Below are 21,611 nucleotides of genomic sequence, written 5' to 3'. Positions count from 1 at the left end.
AAAAATACCCTCGTCAAATGACATTTTTAATATATGCCGCGGGCCGCTGAAAAATGGATGGTGTGCCGCAAATGGCCCCTGGGCCGCAGTTTAGACCCCCCTAATCCCATTACAGCATGACACAATGCACACACTGTAAACTCTTATCTGAAGTCATTTTAAAATGCTAACATCTATTGTCTATCATTTAAGTTTGGATTGCAGCACATATGACAGAGAAAGGACGTAGTTTGTGGTCCACAACAACCCACAAAAAAAAACATTTTGAATAGAAGTATCTGATGGATGTTTTTCATTACTCCATACCACAAAAACAAGTGGCTACATTCTAGTACTATTCTATAATACAGCTTAAAAAAAAAAAAAAGAGTCAAAACACTCAAACTTGACCCAGTTCACAGCATACACCAAAGTAGAGATGGGACCGGATTAGAGCCCCACACACAAAACAACAATGACTCAATATGATGGACAGTCCTGCAGTCTCATTAAAAAGTGACTCAGGGGAAATATGCTAGAGGGCATACCTCACTCACAATGGCACACGAGCTTTATATCTTATTTATGTATTGTGCCTCTTGTAACTTTGGAGACAATCTTTGTTATTGGATCTCAAATATAGCAATAATTTCACAGTTCTTACAGATGTCTTTTAGTCAAATGTGAAAATCAGTATTCAATGGGTTGGAAATCTAATTTCCTCCATTATTTCCACACAGGCCGCTGCTCGGCCCGAAACAAGACAAGGCGAGACGAATGCAGATGAGATGGCGGTACCCTGAGAAAACATCTGGGTGCCGCAGCTCAACGGGGAGGAGAGGGAGTAAAAAACATCAGCTGGGACTTACTGAAATGAGGGCGGCGATCAGGAACGTACGGCGACACTTAAACGCAATTCGGAGAACAATGAGATGGTATAATTCTCTATCCATTGAGAGTGTTTTTATTATGACGAGTGAAATTATAACTTAGCTGCTCGGTGTGCTAGTGGTTTGTCGAGAAGTTCTGGGTTTGAATCTTCGCTCGGGCGTTCCTGTGTGCAGTTTGCGCGTCTTCTTGTGCTTCCTGGCTGGCTGGATAGATGACTACCACACCAGCCTCACCACTGTTTTGTATACTTTACCCTTCATCCTTCACCCCTGACACTTTCTTACACCCCATTCCAATCTGCACTGATTTGCTGAAAATACTTTGTCCAACTGAATGTGAACGCTTTTGTGTTTATACTGTATGCGCATGTGATTCACCGGCAACCCTACCTAATAACGACTAGTATTCTTTTTTTTAATGGATGGATGGATGGCAAAGTTCTTGCGGAGATCATTAAAATATATAAAGACTAATAGTGGACCTAGATGTTTACCCTGGGGTAAACCTTTTGTGCCACAAAAAGGAAAACAGCAATAAAGGAAGGATGGATGGATGGATGGATGGATGGATGGATGGATGGATGGATGGATGGATGGATGGATGGATGGATGGATGGATGGATGGACAGATCGCAAATTGAATGGCTAGTTCTCACTGAGATTAAATATATATAAAGAATAATAGTGGACCTAGATGTTTACCCTAGGGCACACCTTTTGAGCCACAAAGAGGAAAACACCGATAAAGAGTGGATGGATGAATGGATGGATGGATGGATGGGAAATTGAATGTCTAGTTCTCACAGAGATGATTAAAATATATAAATAATAATAGTGGACCTAGATGTTTACCCTGGGGCACACCTTTGAGCCACAAAGAGGAAAACAGCGATAAAGAGTGGATGGATGAATGGATGGATGGATGGATGGATGGGAAATTGAATGTCTAGTTCTCACAGAGATGATTAAAATATATAAATAATAATAGTGGACCTAGATGTTTACCCTGGGGCACACCTTTTGAGCCACAAAGAGGAAAACAGCAATAAAGAGTGGATGAGATGGGAAATTGAATGGCTAGTTCTTATAGAGATTATTGAAATATATAAAGAGCAATAATGGACCTAGATATTTACCCTGGGGTACACCTTTTGAGTCGCAAAGAGGAAAACAGCAATAAAGGATGGATGGATGGATGGCAAATTGAATGTCTAGTTCTCACAGATATTATTGAAATGTATAAATAATAATAGTGGACCTAGATGTTTACCATGGGGTACACCTTTTGAGCCACAAAGAGGAAAACAGCAATAAAAGATGCATGGATGGATGGATTGATTTCTTTTATTCTTCTTGTGTCCGTTTTATGATCAGGATTTAGAAATTAGAATTTAGTATATTAGAATTTAATTTCATGCAATTCAAAGGACAAATGCTCTATTGGGCTATATACTGTAGGTCTTTCTGTCATTGTTTTTGGGGGGGAATTTTTAATATGGACTTGTGGTTTTGGTAATAGCTATCGGTGACTACTCAAGAGTTGAGTACTCATACTGGTATTGGTCTGTTAAAAAAAACAACTTTGTATCGTACATCCCTAATGTTTGCTATTACAAAATGGATGCATGGAGCAAAATTACTACTCGTCTCCCTCATGTTTCAGTCTCTTCCTGTCGGTAACGCATGATCAAGAATCATCCTGGCCTCTCCAGAGGGACGTGGGACTCAGTCAAGCTCTACTCCCTGCAATATTCCCCACGGACGCATCACTTTTGCTATCACTGTTGCAACCTGCGAAAATAAAACCAAGTGTAGCAGACCATGACCTTTTCCATGATCATGATTGACTTTACCAAAAGGTACACTAATCTTCCTGTTGTGTGTGTGACTCAGTTAGCTCAGGAAGTTGACTGCAGCACAAACAGATGGACACCAGGGATAAACGAAAATAAATAATAATAATAATAATAATTTTTTAATGTACATTCAATGTAGCTTTCACCCAATGCTATTAAGTTAGTGCATTTTGTTTTAGGAACAATCGTCATGAACCCAGGACTTCCAGTCCTAGCGTCTGATGGCCAGCTATTAAAAGGCCGTGTTTAAGCCTTTTGGACTCTCTGCAGGAGGTTTTTAAACTCACACTGAGTTAGTATAGTGTGAAAATGCCTTTGGGCTCGCATTGTGATCTCCAGTGCACTTTAAAGGGGCGCGGCAGCTTCAGAAAAACAATAAAGGAAAAATTCAGGTTCAACATGATAATGTCACATTAAATGGCAAAACAAAATCCAAATGACTGGCTTCTAGAAAAAGTGTTTTTTTCTGGGCCGTATTTGTGGTTTCGTCATCACGCCACACAAAAGTTTTCAAAGTAACTCACGCATCTCCATATTGACAGCATAATTAAGTTGTTGGATGAAAACCAAAAATCTTCCCATCTGCTCCGCGCACCCTCAAATAATTCCGCTGTCCTTCTTCTCCCTTCCTGCCCTATGCCCGCTGCCCTCGAAGCGTCCTCGTGAGATCTCATCACTAATGAAATCAGCGCACCCGTCTAACTAACGTAGCCATGGCAACTATTTCCCAAATGATCGCGGTGCCCTTCTGTGAACGCAATTTCGAGAAAATACATAACCGATTATGATTCAACCAAACAGGACGCATTTATTTCATACTTAATTGATCTAATTCGATGTACAAGAGAACATCAGGCAAACAAACAAAGCTAGAAAAAAGATGGGTAGGATTCATGGATTAGGAGGAGTTGTTAATGTTGGGATCTCTAATGAGCAAAAAATCTCCATGAAGTTTTGTTAATGCACTATTTTGTGGGACAAGTCGGCAGCTGCTGTCACACTAAATAGAAGCAGCCTTGTGGTCACTACTAAATATTGTAAATAGTAGGGCTCCGTTTGAAAAAAATAATAATAATTGCATAATCGATATCGAATTATGCTTTTCCAGCCTGATATCGATTCATAAAACCATGTATCGATTTTTTAAATAAGATAAAATAAGACAAACCTCTCATGGCCGCTAGCCAACTTATTATGTAGTGCCACTGAGATTTGAAACTAACTCAAGCGAAACGCATCCTGAACAGAAAACACAGAGAAAAAAACCCGACCTCTCGCATCCTTGGCCCAAACCAGCCAAGGACCTTTTTGCTGCATATCATTGCCCGCTTCTTGCTCCCTTGATATCCACTCGCCTATTTACTTTCAAATTATTTGCCTGAAGACCTCAAAACACACTGGAAGTATATGAAATAAATAAGCACCAAGACAAATGATTATAAACAGGCCTCTTAATTATAGGACCCGATCCCCTAACTCCACAGAAAATAATGTAAAGTTTGTTTACCGTAACTTGTTGGGTGTTAAGCAGCTGCACTCACAATTGATTTGCATAGCAAGTTGCTTTTTCAATTCATATGAATATTTTAAAAGGTGCTATTTAACAGACGAGAATCCTAATGGTATTTTTCCAGACGCAATACATTAATGACATCGCTTTGAAACCAATTATTTCTAAATGGTGTTTCTGCCACCAAAAAAAAACAATAATAAATTGAATAATGATCAGTTACATTGAGCAAGCCATACACAGAACAAGGGTCGGGCCTGGCTAAACTATAACTGACGCACTGCACACGAGGGGTTGTACAGACATGTCAACCAGTCTCTTGTCAACTTTGCTACTGATTCAGTTTTTTTTTTAGTGTGCTGACTGAACTTTTTTTCCCCTCCTTCTTCTGCACAAACAAAGAGGAGGGAGAGATCACTGTGCAAATATGTTGATTAATGTGCATTGCCCTATAAAATATCATAAAAAAATGGTGCCAGTGGGTATTAGTTAGCCCCAAGGGCAACATGAACCGCCAATTGGTTTATAACAAATCGGCGAATAGAACATTCCTCTTCACCATTGTTGACTAAATTAAATGTAATCCTATGGCTATCGATATCTAAAATCTTGATCCAAAACTTTCATGTTGCGTGTTTGTTTATGTACCAATAGGGATTAACAATAATGAGGAAGATCATAGAAAGAAACTTGGCAAAGAGGGGAACAAAAATGAATAATAAATCAGATGAGGGATTGGACCGTGAAGACACGTTGAAGCACAGCATGACTGACAGCTCTTATAACACGCTCCCTCGTGGTCACGGCATAGGAGGGAATCTTGTTCACGTTCCACGAGCTCCGTGTAAGCATTCCGCCACAGGATCAAGCAAAAGAGGCACATGACTCAAGCGAGAGAGATAACACCCATGGGTGCTTGCATCAGACGCTATATGTCTCTTTACAAACGACCACGCAGCAGCTCTGCCATCTCGCTTCTGTGACACCTGTGACGTGCTGTCGGGTTCTTTATCAGCTCAGCAGCGTTCATTCTTGGCAGGTGAAGGCTGTTGGCGGCTGACTCTTAAGTCAAATTTTCAGCTGGGCTACCTGTAATTGACTTGAGGGTTTTTGGTTTGTTTTTTACGACTGTTAACTTTTAGTCCGTACATTAAAAAAAATAGATACTTTTTGTATCTCATGTACTTTGTTATTGTTGGGTTTGTTTTTAAACTTTTTTTAACCTCCACCGATGACAACAATGTAAACAAAGAGAGTTAACCACAGTTGAGAGAATTATTTCTAAAAAACACCAGCTTTTGTGTTATCTGAAAAAAAAATTATATAGGTGTAGGGGAGACCGGGGCTAGTTGTATCATGGGTAAGTTGTCACATTGCAATTTTCTTCAAAAAGTGGAACACTAGTATTCTTCGTCGAAATGGTCAGGACTTGTGTACTGTCTGAGAAGAGAATAGCACATTGTGAGCTGAGATGAGTGCCAGTTATCAGTTTTGCACAACCCAAAGTAAAAATTTCATATATTTTGAAACAGGTGTCATATGTAGACACATTCTAGCAGCAAATCATGTGGACTCGTTAGAGGAGAGATTCAGGCATCTTGTCATGCCTCAGTCACTGCTCTGTTTTAAGCTAACTTTACACTAGAGCATGTATTAGCCAACATGGTGGTTTGGGACAACTTGTCTCAGTCATTTTGGGGTTTGTTGTCACATATGCAAACAATAAGCCAATGAAAAATGCAACTCGGTTTACATTACCCTTCAGATGATGAGTCTGAAGAGTGAGGAAAATTAGTTTGCTAGGTTTTGTTTCATTGTTTAAAAATAGATTTTCCAGTTGTTGATGGAGCTACAGTATGCCCACATCAGGACTGGTTTAAATTTCATGATGAACCATCCATTAATCAATTAACCAAAATGTTTTATTTATTTATTTTAATTCAAATTAATCTCAAATTTCAAGTTTAAGGTAAGCAAAACTGTTATTTGAGGCAGAGAGCTATGACCTACATGCCAGCAGTTCCTAAGGACTTTAATTTATTTCATAATACTGTATTTTATGTTAAAGTTTGCTCAATGACGATAGTACATTTTCAAGATCAATGACAAACAATTTCTCTAGCTGATAATTTTGTCCTTGTTTTATTTGATTAGTTGCAAAATAAAGTGTGACATCTTACCCCATATAGTGTGACAACTTACCCATTGGTGGGGAACACTTGTTGTCACTTGCTGTCGACTGAAAATGGCATCGCATTTGCTCAGGTAATGACCAATCACAGCTCACCTGTTTTTCTTAAACTGAGCCATGATTGGTTGTTACTCGACAGCAAGTGGCAAAATGGCGGCCCTCTGAGATTGATAAAAACATCTGGATTTTCCTGCTTAAAGATTCCACAAACGCAATATGAATCAGAATGCCCTGTTTAGACTAGTGGGGGGCCCATACAACATATGAAATGGATGGACTTCCCCTTTAACTAGTATCAGAGTTAACCAAGTGCTTTGACTTTACCCAGTCTTTTTTTAAAACAAGTGTCTATAATTCTACAGTTCTGAATAAATTGCATTTGCACACTTGGGTTTAACGGTTTCAATCTCAGACTGATAAAACAACTAGGACCAGATTTTTCAAATCAGGTACATAAAATAATCCCACTCATCATGTACGACGTGTGACCATAAAAAAACAGAACAGTGGTAGTCACACATATGACTCAATGCCAATTGGCTAGCTGCCTATGTAATCATGTTGCGCAACATCTCGCCACTATTCTGTTAGAATATTCTTCACTTGACTCAATCTGTGCCTTTTTTTTTTTCAGGTTTTAGTTTAGCGGGCTTCTGTCACGCTTTATCACACAACTATTTCGGCTTTTTACTCGGAAATGACATGACAACTTAAATTAGGTGCCTGCCACATGGTGGCTAATTTGTACACGACGGGATCAAGGTTAGGAAAAACAAATGTGCCTGGCAAGCAATTTCCAATGTAATGTCCTGTTCCTTACGGATCCAGGCAGCATTAAATCATAGGTCAGCACAGCCTCCTGTGTACATACAGTATATCATAGCCTTCACTGGCAAGTCACACTCAGTGTAATATTACCATGTGATCCGAACGCAGCCAGCCAAGACTGCTGGAAATCACTCTGTATCAAGACAGACGAGGTTCTGGCTCGCAGTAGCAGTCCTGTCTTTCCATGCATTAGATCAATCCATCAAAAAAATGGAGCAACTCTTGTCGGAGGTTGTAAAAACGCTTTGGTACACACGTGACGTCGCAATTTGTAACATCGTAACCGATTTTTGAAAAAAACAATGAAAGCTAGTGGCTCAGCCAAACTCCATGTTGACATTTGCCATTGAACAGTTTTTCATTTACAATTGTCAGCTCCCACCATTTTCCAAGCAGATTAGGGAGGGGGTGGGGAGGAAATCAACACATCCCACACCAAACAGGACAATTGCTCAGGATAATAAATATATCCAACAACAAGGCGTGGGCTGACTTAATTAAAAAATAAAAATAAAAAAAAGAAGAAGAAGCTCAAATTCCGCCCAATTTTGTGTAGACATTAGATGACCACTCTTACACAAGAGTTCAGAGCTTTCAGGTAGTTCTCACACCAATGAATCAAAAGGAATTGATTAATATTAAACATGTGATCCAAGTTTGCTTGAAAATACAGAATTGTAAATTGAGTACTTTAAACCTAAAACAGATCACAAAAAAAAAAGGGGATTTATTTTCCCTCCGCTTACAAATGAAGCAAATTACAGTATACTTAACTGTCGCTTCATTTCACCAACAAAGTGTGCCAGTTGGCAAAAATGTGCAAAACGGTCTATTTACAAAACACAGTCAGCTTCCTCACTCCCTTGCAAACTCGCGGCGTAATTAACCAAAAATATAATCTTACAACTTGCTACCAAGGAGTAAACAGACACATAATTACCCAAGATGATTGAGCTCTTGAAAGAAATGAAAATAATGGCAAAGAACGGGGAAAGTCTGTTTATAAGTGGGTATTCCTAAAAAACAAAAACAAACATAATCTTCATAGAAAGGCAAGAAGAAAATACTACAAGAGTAAAAACAACATGACATCATGAACCAGCCATAAACATTTACAGCATTTTTATGCTCTGCTAAATTGAAAGGCTACTTGTAATATCGTCTTTGCTAACTATGTTTTTATTGGCTTTCTATTGTATCTCACGTTACAAAAAGCGGAAAAATAAAACCTCAATTAGCAATCAATGACGCTTTCTTTTTCATATGCAAGATTTTAAAAAACCATTAAGAAACAAAGGGTCTCTGAGCGAAAAATCAAAAGATAGGCTAATACAAGTGTAAAAAAACAAAAATCAGCAACCAACCATCTGTCCGTTTTCTATACTGCTTATCCAAAGTCGACCCTGGACTGCTTGCCAGATATTTAAAGGGCGCATTATCGAGACGCCTTCCCTGAGTGAGAATTAAGTCCACGAGCCACGACACCATCAGCGACCTATTAAACACATATTAAATCAAAATATAAGTAGAGCTGGCTCAATAGTGGAACCAAATTGACATTTGCAGAGTTTTATTGTCTAATGCTCATGCAGGCTGTTAAAAAGAACTCCTCGTCAGTTGTGAGCAAGACAACAATGAGTGTTACTCGTGAGGAAAGCTTTTGATGAGCTGCCAAGGTTAGCAGCGAGCGAGGCTGCCGGTGCGCAGTGGCTGCCTGTGCTTGTGCATAACGTTAACGTTGATCGTTTGGCTCTGATGCTGAATGCTTGGTGACCTTTTTAGCGTTCTCATTCAGCGGGCGGAGGCTTTACACCACAGCCGACTGGCTGAAATTGCCTCGACGGGGCACCTAAATGCGTCTGCTTCTATAAGCTCCTAATGTGTGAAGTCCTTGAAAGAAATAATTTTTCAAAAAAAAGGTGGGATAAACTGCCGCGCTCTTCTAAAGGAGCAGAAATGAGTCCGCTTGATATGGCGTTTCCGTTGATATTGTTACACTGGAACTTCGCCTTTGCGTTGTTATTGTATATAAAAGCCACAAATAACCATTTTGTGATCCAGTTAATTATGCGGGCTACGCAATTTTATGCTAATCTGTACTAATGGAATGTGTGGCACCACATCTATTAGCACATTCCAAGCGTCTTTTGTAGACTACGGTCATACAAAATTCCTCACAAACATAATTAGAATTCAACAGCAGTCAGCGGCTTATGTACACATACTGGTGAAAATCCTTCTTGGAAATGGTAGCCACAGTCGGACTGATTGCAAAAAAAAAAAAAAAGATTAATTACAATGTGGGCAGAAGAAATTCTTCTAATCTGCTTTTGACCTGCAAAAATGGTGATTTGTGGACGGGTTTTATTTTTTGTATTTGGAATTAATAATAAAAGTAAAATAACAGCAATAAAATGAAGAGTAAAAAATTGTGTTGTAACAGACTTTTTTTTTTATGTTTGCAGCTGCAGTTACGGGTTATTGATTGTTCCGTCAGTTTGTAATATTCAAGTAAATTCATTCATTCCAAAGGCCCCTAAAGACACAGTATGCATATCTAGGTGAAAGAATAGACGGTGGCGAAGTAGCGTTAACGTGAACGCCACCCACGTGGGCCAAGAGAAAGCTCATTTCTTGTAGAGGTAAATTACATTTGACCATAAACCACAAGTTTACAAGTAAAATACAATTTGGGAGAGAAGCAGCATCTGACGATATTTATATTCTGATCATGCTACGTTTGATCACCACCTGTGTGAGAAACCACGGGAAATAAAAGCAAAAAAAAATTACAAACTAATTTCTCTGTAAGGGGCAGAAATGAGCATAAGTGAATTTGAAGTGTAAATACTAGAAGTGCCAGAAATCATTGTTGAGTACATAACTTTGGTTTTAAAATCAACAAAAGCAAAACAAGCAGAAAAATAAAATTCCCTGTGTCAATCGAGGTTTCTCAGTCAAGGTTTCTCTATCGAGTTTTTCTCTGAGGTCATCTGAATCCACGTGTGCTCTCTGTTGTTACTTTGTATTTTTGTATATAACAACTGTTTCGCAACTTGTTTGCGTTTGAATCCTAACTTTGCACTCCATGTGACAAATTCTCCAATAAATCAAATACTCTCAAATAAATGTAGAAAATAAAATTGTTCATTAGAAAAGTGCAACATCACTGCTTTGTCTTCTTTTTAGGAAATGAACGATGCAGAGAAGTGCATCAGTAACCGTTTGAATAGTCTGAATTGTTATGCCATAAAAAAAAAAAACAATGGCATTTATTATTGCTTTGGCGCCATCTGAAGAGCAGTGAAATGCAGTTTTCTTTTCTTCTTCTCCGTAGTAATATTCACGTTGGTGTCGTTTCCAATGAGTTAACAAGTTTGACGTACTGCCAAAAGCATCCGGCTAACCAGGACTTCTGATAGCCGGAGGCTGACCTACACCGAATTAGCTCACGGAGTAGATATGTGGGCAGAGCGCCAAGCGGTTACACTTGCTGACCTAATATCGTCCACACCAATATAAATAATACATTTACCTTTAATCTTTTTACTAAAGGACTGTCACTTCAACTGGTTAAATCCAATTTGGAATCGGAGGACCCAGATAAGACACCAACAGCCCAGATCCCACCATTTCCTCTGCTTTTATTTCATCATTTCCGTTTCCAGTCAAAAATTGGACCGAGAGAACGGCGATCCGAATGTTCCCTTTGACAAAGATGTCTACCATTACAGCGCCAGCCCTTGCAGCATCTCTGCATTGCAACAGGGTAGAAACTGGAGAAATGCCATGTTGTCATCAGAGGATGCTCCAGATTCTCGCTGAGGTCTCACAGAAGCCTAAAGCAGCATCCAAGCCCAGCCCTGCACTGTGACACATTTGGGTGATGTGTCATACCTGGGGGGGGCGGTGCTGCTGGACTTTGCACTGCACCAGCCACTCAGGGACACACTGTAACATCCACAGTCTTTGGGGAGAGGGCCGCTGTCTCTCCCCATATACGCAAGATTGTTCCGAGTGAAAGGCAACGGGGGAGCCGGCTGTTCCTTTTCTTCTTCTTCGGGGGACAGTGCCCGGGTAGTTGTTTATATCTGTCTGCTATAATCAGGAGATGTGTCAGCGTTATTTGTCTTCGAGCGACTTGATCGCTGAGGTTTTCATGCGAAGAAGTGAGGCGTGCGTCAGCCTCGCTTAATGAGGTTGTTCCAAAGTATGGCTCGCATAAACAACATTGGCAATGCAGAGCCAAAAGCGTCATATTCCTCATCTTCTTGGGCGGCTTTAACTTATTTTATGGCATGTCTGGGAAGGACGACAAGCGGCCTTCAAACAACACATTGCGCCACATGAAAACAACAAGTCACCAATAAAATAGCACGGCAAGCAATTTGAGTGGAGAAGGCCATCTACTATTTACTGAATGTTCAATGCTTACAGCTGCAATGCACACTGTAATAACATTTTGCCATGCTATTTTTTAGTATAAAAGCCAAATATGGACAGAATTTAAAAACATAATAACGTCAGTTGATTTGTCGGCAGAGAATCACGACCTCTAAAAGACAAAAATCCTCATTTTACCCATTTTTTGTAATGCATGCCAAGAAGACAGAATCCAAGACAATGGAAGTCGTCCATTATTGTACATTGTTTACTTTCACCTTTCTTTTCATTACTGAATTGATTGTTGGCAGTTCTAGTGTCTCGCCCTACTATGATACCTGTGCTTCTCGCCAGATGAGGGTTTACCATTCCAAACAGTTGTGTGCCAAATGATGCCACTTTTCCACTGCACAGTGCCAGCTCAGCACTACTTTTTTTTTTAATTAATATAATTGTAAAAAAAAAAGAGGCAACCACATCAATTAGAACAAGAAAGACAGGGTCTCTTGTGCTTACATCTCTGCACGTGGCACGTTTGACCACTGTAATTTTATTCGGGAGACAACAAATGGCTGTTGGTGTAAAGCGGAGACTATGGTAAATAATAAAATATATATTTTTCTAGACTAGACAACAACAAAAGATGCAGTTTGTTCCTTATTCAACGGAGTACAGTGGGGAACTACGGGGGGAAAAACACACACATTAAACCAATCAGTCAGACTAACGATGGAGGACAATCAGGGTGTCCTGAATTTACATCTCAGCATGTGGCCATTGGACAGTGTAATATAAGGGCAGCGAGTGAACAGACCGATTTAGTAAAGCGGAGAAGGTATCTGTAGTTTCTAGATGTCAAATGTTTCAATAAAGCAGTAGCGGAATGGGGCTGCCTTCAAAATAGAACTACAACAAAATGCAAAAAACTGTCAACATGAACTCATTCATTGCCATTGACGGTTATAGATGTCAAAAATTCATTTGAACTATTTCTATTAGTTTAACATTTTTTTCCACTTTTCTTAACAAGAGTATGATATAAAGTATTATATCAAATTTGTGATTCCTTGTGAGTTAACTCATGAAGTCATGCAATTAATTACGATTTTAATTGCCTGACGCTGCTAATTTTGAATTTTAATTAATCACATGACTTCACTAGTTAACTCACGATTAATCATAAATTTTATATCTGTTCTAAATGTACAATTAAAAAAAAAATCTAGGTTTTCATACTCTTGTTAACAAAAGTGCAAAAATGTTAAACTAATAGAAATAGTTCAAATGAATTTTTGACGTCAATAGCAGTCAATGGCAGGGAATGAGTTAATCGCAACAAGATGCAGGAACAAACAACTACAATGACTACGTTCACATGCAGTCAATATTCGGGTCAAGGTCAGAATTCCCGTTTCTGAAACAATCGAGGTAACACGTTTACATGCGTGGCGGAAAGAGTTACTCCCGTTTACAGGCTCATTTGTGTTCGATTGGAATAACCCGTTCCGACCGCGGCGCGGACAACGTAATTACGTAAATAACGTCATTTCCTCTTTTAATTTACTAAATGTCCAATAAAATCATTATATTTATATCACTCACCACACTCAATAAAGTAGTCAATGGGAGATATCAAGGGTCAGTCCAATACAGTATTTACTTCTTGATTTGTGCTTATTAGCCACTTAAAGACGCACAATTTTATTTTGAAAGAAGACTAAGGACTGCTACGGAAAAGTGGTGACTGTGGGCTTTAACACGGCAGAATTTAGAGGACAACAGGATAACAGAAAGTAAGGGCACCAAAAAATAAAAAATAAAAGACTAGATAGGTCAGTTTGTTTCCCACTTCAAAATGGTACTGTAGGAAAATGCAAAAAATAAAATCTGGTTTACCGATAGATTATTAGAATGAGAAAAAATTGCACTATATGCACATGCAATAAGACTCCATAACAACAACATAAATGACTCAGGTTAAACTTAACTCTTTGGACCAATTACTGTACTACTTTCCTATTTATACAAGACTTTAGGACCATGTTGCAGCATCTTAGGGTGTTTCAGATAGAGCGGGGGGAAAACATAATTGGGGAAGCTTTTCAGCAAATTGCTAGAGAGAGCTCCTGAATTTGTAAATAGGAAATGGGCAGGAATTACAGTGCAGGGTTTCCCCCAGCGCTTTAAAAGCCTGGAGGCCCGCCACGGCCAAGCGTTCCCCACCCCTCCGTTGATGAATAGCAGTCGCTGCATATCACTTCCCCATATACAAACTACAAATAGTAGCCGCTGGAAGTTGGTCGGTCAGCCAGCGTCCGCCCTCCCCCCATCCAGGTATAGAATTTGGCGTTTTCATTCGTCATCCGCAACATACCGCCCCAACTCCTAGACCCGAGCGTCAAATGTCACAATTAATTTGACGAGAAAGTTGTCATCCAAAGCAGATGGATTACAAAAGCATAAGAACGCCATAATATGTAATGTAAGTCAAATGTTCCCTGCAATGCACAGTCCAATGTATCTCTAACATAATTAGTTTTTGTTTTAAAATGTAATTTGCTCGGGATGCCACACAGGCCATTAACCTCCTGAATGCTGCCCTCTATTCACGGAGGTCGTACTGCACACAGGAACATGTTGGCGAAAGAAAGCCACATTTTGATGTTACCCTTTTTTTCTTTTCTTTTCTTTTCTTTTTTAATGAAATTGGTGTTTAAGTGCAGCAAAGCGGTTGCATGGCTGTGTCATTTCCATCTGTGCTCTGGTCTCGCGTGCCCTCTCGCTCGCTCGCTCGCTCTCCCTCGCTCGTTCGCTCTGGCTTCTCCTCCGTGTGACTGTTCTGCCACTAAAAGACAGGAACTATTCTTGTCAGCCAGCCAGACAAACCAACAGCCTTTCTGTAGCCGGCCAGCGAGCGGAATATTTGAATAAAAGGAGAAAATGGAATGAGGCGGGAGGTTTACATCAAGTGGTTTGACATAAAACCTGCATCCTAACAGTCACTTTAGACATGGGTGCTGAGGTGACCTTCTCAGATTTCATCCTCAGATGCTTTTTTTTTTTCTCCCTTCACTCTCTCGTGTGCTCTCTTCTTCCCAGAACATGTGAGTAATTAGAGCACTTCCCGCATACACCCAAGCCATTTTTTTTTTTTTGCCTTTCTGCCACGGCGAATATGTGTGCAGGAAGTGCTTCATTAAAACGTTGCTGTCATCACTTTTGCGTATAAAATGCTCGGGAGGGGAGGGGACGGAGGGATTGTGGACATCATGTATACATAAGATACGTCAGGCATGAGAAACCATTTTTATCCTAGAATATCTTTTGAGGGCTATGCTAATTTTGAAAATGAAATGTAATTATCATACATAATTAGCGTTGTGGGTGAGCTGGAGCCTATCCCAGCTGACTTTGGGGCAAGAGGCGGCATACACTTTGGACGAGTCACCAGCAAATCACAGGGCACATATAGACAAATAAACATTCACACTCTTATTCACAACTATGAACAATTTAGACTCTTCAATGAGCCTAACATGCACGTTTTGCGGATGTGCAAGGAAGCCTAGAGAAAACACAAAAGAGTAAATTGAACCCCGGACCGCAGGACTGTGAGGCAACCATGCCAAGCACTAGATTCAAGTGCTGCTTAATTGTGTAAAAAAAAAAAAAAAAGTATACATTATGAGCATTCATTGGTTTCTCTCAAGTTCTATTTGTAGAATTGCATGGGGGTGTAAAGGTTCATTTACCCGACCTCCGTCCATAAGGCGTGTGTTCAATTACCACTCAGAATGGTGTGATTCTAAGTGTGAAAGGTTGTCTGTCTCTGTGCCCTTCGACTCATAGACACCAGAACCTGTCCATATGCAGAATAGAATGGCAGGCCAGATCAGATGCTCTCAAGGTCCGATCATGTATGGCCCAGGGGTCATAGGTTGGCCACATATGTAACTGTAGCATATGTGTTTGAGTATGCATCAAGTACGAATGGGTTTACACAACACAGCTAAATAGCAATAATCCTTAAGGATCAGCCCACAACATGTCTACTGATTTGCATATGTTATTCTAATTTCTGTGACCTGCCTGTGGGGCGACACCTTAGTAACCACATATGCACCTTGTGACACATTATGTTGTCATTTTTATTTTCCTCTCTTTTTATAACCTCCAAACTGATCATTTTGAGTTAAAACACAAAAAGTTGCAATGGTGTCATGTAGAAAGGCGCTATAATTGTTGCCATTAAAAGCTGCAATAAGCTACATCCTCGTCACAAAAACTGATGCAAAATGCGGCTCGTGATTTTGAAATAAAAAGAAAACAAGCAATAAAGCATCGAACCCGTCCAAAGTTCTGCAAGAGGGAACCGGAGCAAAAAGACCGGATCGCTCATGCACACAACGCCCATCGCGAAGCACTTTGTCCCCCGCCACCTTTTCCTTTTCCTTTCCTCTCCCACGGCGCAAAGCTTACCGTCGAAGACCTTGAAATGACGACGGCCACGACATTCGAGATTTCTTCAGTCCGGGTCGGTGTCCCGTGTCCACGGCATACGTCCGGTCCATGTTGAGAGGGCTGAGGTACCGCTCGGTATCGGAGAAGCCTCGCTGTCTGACGCGCTGGTGGCTTTTGCGCACTAGGAGAGCGTGGTGGAGCGGCGAGAGCGCAGCCTGGTTCTGCTGCCTCCACAGATGTTTGGGCGCCTTTGCACTCACGCCGGCGGTTCCGACGCTGCCGCCGCCGCCACCACCGCCGCCGGCCACGGAGGACTGCGTCCCCACTTTGCCTTGCTCCATTTCACCCCTTAGCTTTCTTGTTTGTTTGTTTCTTTCTTTCTTAAACGCTACTTAGAATGCATTCAAATGCAAATGTGTGGTCGAATCATTAGTTTAGGCAAACTTAAATCTGGTTAAACTCAACTCCATAAACTTCCTCTCCATTGACGTTCGGTACATCCATGTGGCCTAGAAAGGGTCCAAAGTTGCTTTTTTTTGCTCTCCAAGTGTCCCGGAAGTCTACGTTCACTCCCACTCCAAAAAAAAGGTGTCACATGTTCGTCCCAAGACTAATTCTGCACGTGCACAACTTTTAATGTGTACAAATAATCAACTTTAAGTATAAATAAAAATAAAAGGCTCGACTCCATCCCCTCCTCGAGTGCTCCTGTGCAAGATCCACATCCGGCGGCAGATATAGGGAAGCAAGCAGGATTGTACATTAAACATGAGAGACCCACCCAGAGCACCTCCCCTGCTATCCTGCGTGAGTGAGAAGGCAAAAGGTGGCAGTGGGCAGACGCACAATCATTTAAGCACACTCAGAGCTGGAAAATAGCCAAGTGCACGCAACATGAGCGGGTTAAAACACGTGGAAGCGTATTGCATTCACTTGAAGAAAAAAAAAGAATCAAAAAGAGAGAGAGAGGGAAAAAAATCTTCTGAGTAATAGACTATTTGGGTGTTTTTTGTTTGTTTGTTTTGAGTACCGGTATGTTCTGGGATTTTTTTTTATTTTCTGTTTTATTGATTTTTTCTCTCTCTTTTTTCCTAAGTATTTTTTACTTTATTTGATTCTGTTTTCTGAATAATATTTTTTTCTGGGGGTTTTTTGTTTTGTTTTTCCAGAAAAAAAATGGTCTGAATTTTTGTTTTGTTTTTCTGAGTAATTTATTTTTATCTAATTATTTATGCCTGTTTTTCTGAAGAAAAAAAATCAGTTTTGCTGAATATTTTTAATGACAGAATAAAATAAAAAAATATCAGAAAAAAATCAAATAAAACAGAAAGTTTAAAAAATATATGTTCAACCCCCCAAAAAAAATTGTCAGAAAAAACGGGTTTTTTTTCTTTTCAAGTGAATGTGATACACTTCCGTAAGAAACATGCACATGACTTCAAATAGGACAGAAGCTAGCAAATTTGGTCATTCACATACTTTCTAAATCCAGTACAATGTTGGATTTATTTTGTTCCAATGTAACTTTCTTATCCATTATACAAGTGTAAAAATAAGTCCTTTTCACATTAAAGGAAATCCATCCATCCATCCATCCATCCATCCATCCATCCATCCATCCATCCATCCATTTTCTGAAGCGCTTATGTGAATCGAGCAAGAAAGACAACATTTGTGTGGACTGACGACAAGGTAGAATTTCTGCTTTGTGACGCAAGCCAAGATCACTGACAAGATCAACGTCATCCGACACTGTTATCAACCAATGTTGTTGGTGGTGGTGGTGTTAGTGCATGCTCACATGACAACTGGGTCAACCACTTCATTGTCTCAGGAAAGATGTGTACAGTATGTGTTGTACACGCGGAAATGAGAGGTTGCAAAAATGATCATAATCAGGCTCGCAAAACTGCGATTACGTCTAGATGAAAAAAACTAACTGAGTGATCATTGTGGGCAAGCTTTCATTTTCAATGAAGTTGAGAGTACATAAGACACAACAAGAGCAGGCAATTGTGTAGACTAAATGACTGATGAAAATTAGAAGCAGTCTTAATCCAAGGATTTAAAAAAGAATCAAAATAAAAAGACTGGCAACAAATATAATCACTTTTTGTGGTCTTATTAGAGCAGCTGGCAGAGCAGGGTTGATTGGACGGTTGACCAAAAGGTCAGCAATTCCGAATCCTGCTCCCATTGTCTGCTGTCGAAGTGTCCTCGGGCAAGATACTGATCTCTAAATTGCCTCCAGTTCAGTATTGTAAATGAAAAACTTGTCAAATGCCTTACAAGGTTCATGAAATAATAAATTACGAGAGACTGTTGGAGACTCTCTCCAGGAGGACGACATGTTTACCCATCCATATCCAGAATGCAAATGAACGGTGCTTTTGTGAAGCCACCACTGACGTACGTCGTAACCACATCCGCCTCCATAAAGTGAACGCCTTTAAAGATTCGATTGCAGCTCCCCTTAAAGAGGTGCGCCAAGCCGCGGGATTACCCTTTGTCGATTAATGTAGCGAATCTGCGCAGACATATCGCAGGTTCTTCAATGTTCTACACTAAAAAAAAAGATGATCAATATTGACTCAAGGCTCAATTCCTCACAATGTCTTAACTGTGTGTGTTCATCCTCCGCATAGGTCTCGAGGTACACGCCCATTCCTCCGGAAACTAGTAGCAAGGGGAATGCAATCGGCGCTCTTTTAACAGCCAAAGTGTAATCTTCCTCGCAAATAAAGTGAGAGAAAACAATGGCGGCAGCTAAGTGTGATAGCGCACCACACACAGCATACGAAGCAGCAGCATGGCCTTGTGCGACAAATGTGTGTGCTCTTATGCGGCCCTGCTCAGCGCACACGCATTTCATTTCATTTAAGTCACTGTCCAAGTTTAAACAAGGTCGTTGGCAGGAGAGTGTCCCCGGCATAACCTTCAAACAAAACAACAGATGGGCAATTTATTTTTATATCGGGAAAACCTTGCGTACAGTACTCCCTGTTCGTATTCTGGGTTGCGCTTTAGACATAATATTGATAATGATAATAAATTATTACTTAAGGTAATGTGTTTTTTGTCTGTTCTGAATTTGATGACCTCCGCCAAAAATAAATAAGCAGCTATTTGCAGGATTCGTGTGGTTTATTATCCATCCAATTTGGTTTTAATTTAATCAAACCGTAAATGTAATGCAATTGTGTTAGTTGTATGCGAAATATTAACCAGATTAGATGTTCAAACAGTGGGTATTTTTTTTATTGATTATAGTACAGTAAAGTTGCCAAGTGTGGTTCAGTTATATTTAACTTTAAAGTATAATACATTTCTTTAAGAACTGTTTTGTTTTCAAACACTTAAGTACAACATTTATTCAACTATTATGTGCAATACATTTTAATTAAATCATTTTAAAGTTTAAAAATATATTATTACATGACTTACAATAACGAACAATTACAGTATGACATGCTGGTTGAAACGGTTCCACTCCAGACCATTAGGTGGCAGTCATGCACATTACAAAGTGGCACAGAACAGTTTTTTTTTTCTTTATCTTCAAGCAACAGTTCAATCTGCAGGATACAGTGGGTCACTGCCCGTCTTGGTCACAAATAATTCATTGATCTGCACCATAATGTAATCCATTCTTCTTCTACATTTAGAAATGTAGTCAGTTAATACATAATACTGCAAAATAACCCCCCAAAAATAACATGACCTACAAAATAAAGCAATCAAAATGTAGCTACTTGATTTACGCACTTAGCAGAGATATTAAATGTGCGTGTCAATTCTGCATCTGATGTCATTTTAGCTTTTGCATGCTAAGTGAGCTAACTAATAATAACTAAATTAACTGATATGATATTACGTTTACAGTGTACAGCAAGCTTTTTTCACTGTAGCGCCATGTGCCGTATCTGGTGGTTGGCCCTCAAGAAAGCTGCAAAAAGTATATACTGATACATAGTTGTATCCAGTTCTGCACCAAAATTTAATTGCTTTTCTCTGGGTCATGTACAATCTCTGGACAAAGTTCAGTCCACAGAGATGTCCCACAGCATCAGAGGGATCTCATTGTTCAAAGGTATCAGTCCGGAGAAGGGTACAAAAGAATTTCCAGGCATCAAATAAATATGGCCCAACAGTGACATTGCCAAGAACTGTAAAGATGAGAAAAAGAAGTGGTCAAAAAGGAGCTGTAGGAATTTCAGGGTAGTTTCTGACAGAAAAAAAAACAAAATCCAGGTTTCACTCTCTCTAACTGCGGCCATGCGACTCCCCTCTTAAAAGTTTCATGAAAATAAGGTAATTGCCGCAGTTATCCATAATAATGACTGCAAAACTTAGGAAGGGTGTTGATGACCTCATCAATCTGTGGTGCCTGTTTAGGAACCTGTCTTTGTTTATCTTCAAATGCACACATTGATTACAATTAGCACGAGCATGCTGCCTTAACTGTTTGATGACTAATTACTGCCTAGAGTGCTCGAAACAATCACCATCGACATGTTTGCGGCGTCACATGAACATCTGGTGGTTTGAGTTTTGGTCCCGTCTGAAGCTTCCCCAGAATGTTGTTTAAAAACAATTTGGGAATTTCCAAATGCTCCACCGCACAGTTTATCACTGTCATGCTGTTTAGCAGAAACGGCGACCTCGCTGGTAAACACTCGCATGTACTCCCACAATATCTGTCACGTGTGTATTTTGTGGCACTGGATGCTTTTAATCACGAGCCAGTAATGAAAACATACAGTAGCACACTTCACTACATGTAGGCATTTGTGTTAATGCCGCACACCGTTTTATCAAAATGCATGTTCCACTGCCTTCTACCCCTGAAAGTCAAAGTTGAGACTATCAAAGTGTGGCACCTTTGTCTAGCGCTCCACACTGTGTACTGAATTATAAATGAATCAAGCCTGAAGCAAGGCAAAGATGCATGGCCATTGTTAACATTCTCTGCATAACTCATTTGCTCACCATTTGTAAATTTTCTATTCTTTCATTTTGTGCTTGAGGGTTGTCACACTAACTGGACGGCTTGATAAGCAGGGTTGATGTGGAAATATGCGGATTTCGACAACCACAGTTAAACAACAACAGGTAAATTGTTCACCAGGGCAACCAAGTTCCAATAATAAATCCGTTTTTATTATTAAAGTTAAATATCAACAAAAACACAAAGGAAAACTTGGCTCCTCGACGGAATTTAAAATAAACATATTTGTTCTATACTTAAAGAGCGATCGCACACATACATGCCAGACTTTTGCCTTCTGGATTGTCATTTAATTTATTAATTGATGATGACTGTGATAAACAGCATTAGTATCAATTTGGTATTTTTGTACACACACACACACACACACACACACACACAGTCGTGTCATTGAGCTACTATTTATTATAATCCACATTGTTACACTGGATTACAGTGGAATCTGTGAAATTCAGATTGGAACTGATATCTTCTCCTGAGAATATTAAATTGATCACAACTGGAC

General features: G+C 39.8%; 1 protein-coding gene across 1 annotated transcript in view; it reads right to left on the bottom strand.

Moving 5' to 3' along the window:
* pde4d (phosphodiesterase 4D, cAMP-specific) overlaps positions 1-16,765 on the bottom strand; it is a 153,998-nt gene extending 137,233 nt beyond the window's left edge. Inside the window, exon 1 of the mRNA XM_086077092.1 lies at positions 16,117-16,765. Coding sequence (XP_085933218.1) covers positions 16,117-16,439 — 323 coding nt within the window. The 5' untranslated portion in view covers positions 16,440-16,765. The remainder of the gene's footprint in view (positions 1-16,116) is intronic.
* Positions 16,766-21,611: the final 4,846 nt, after the last annotated feature.

Source organism: Leptonotus elevatus, chromosome 5 (assembly GCF_054856555.1).
Source record: "Leptonotus elevatus isolate MCC_2025b chromosome 5, RoL_Lele_1.0, whole genome shotgun sequence".
NCBI lineage: Eukaryota > Metazoa > Chordata > Actinopteri > Syngnathiformes > Syngnathidae > Leptonotus > Leptonotus elevatus.
The sequence above is the reverse complement of the archived record's forward strand: the minus strand, read 5'-3'. Positions and strand labels throughout refer to the sequence as shown.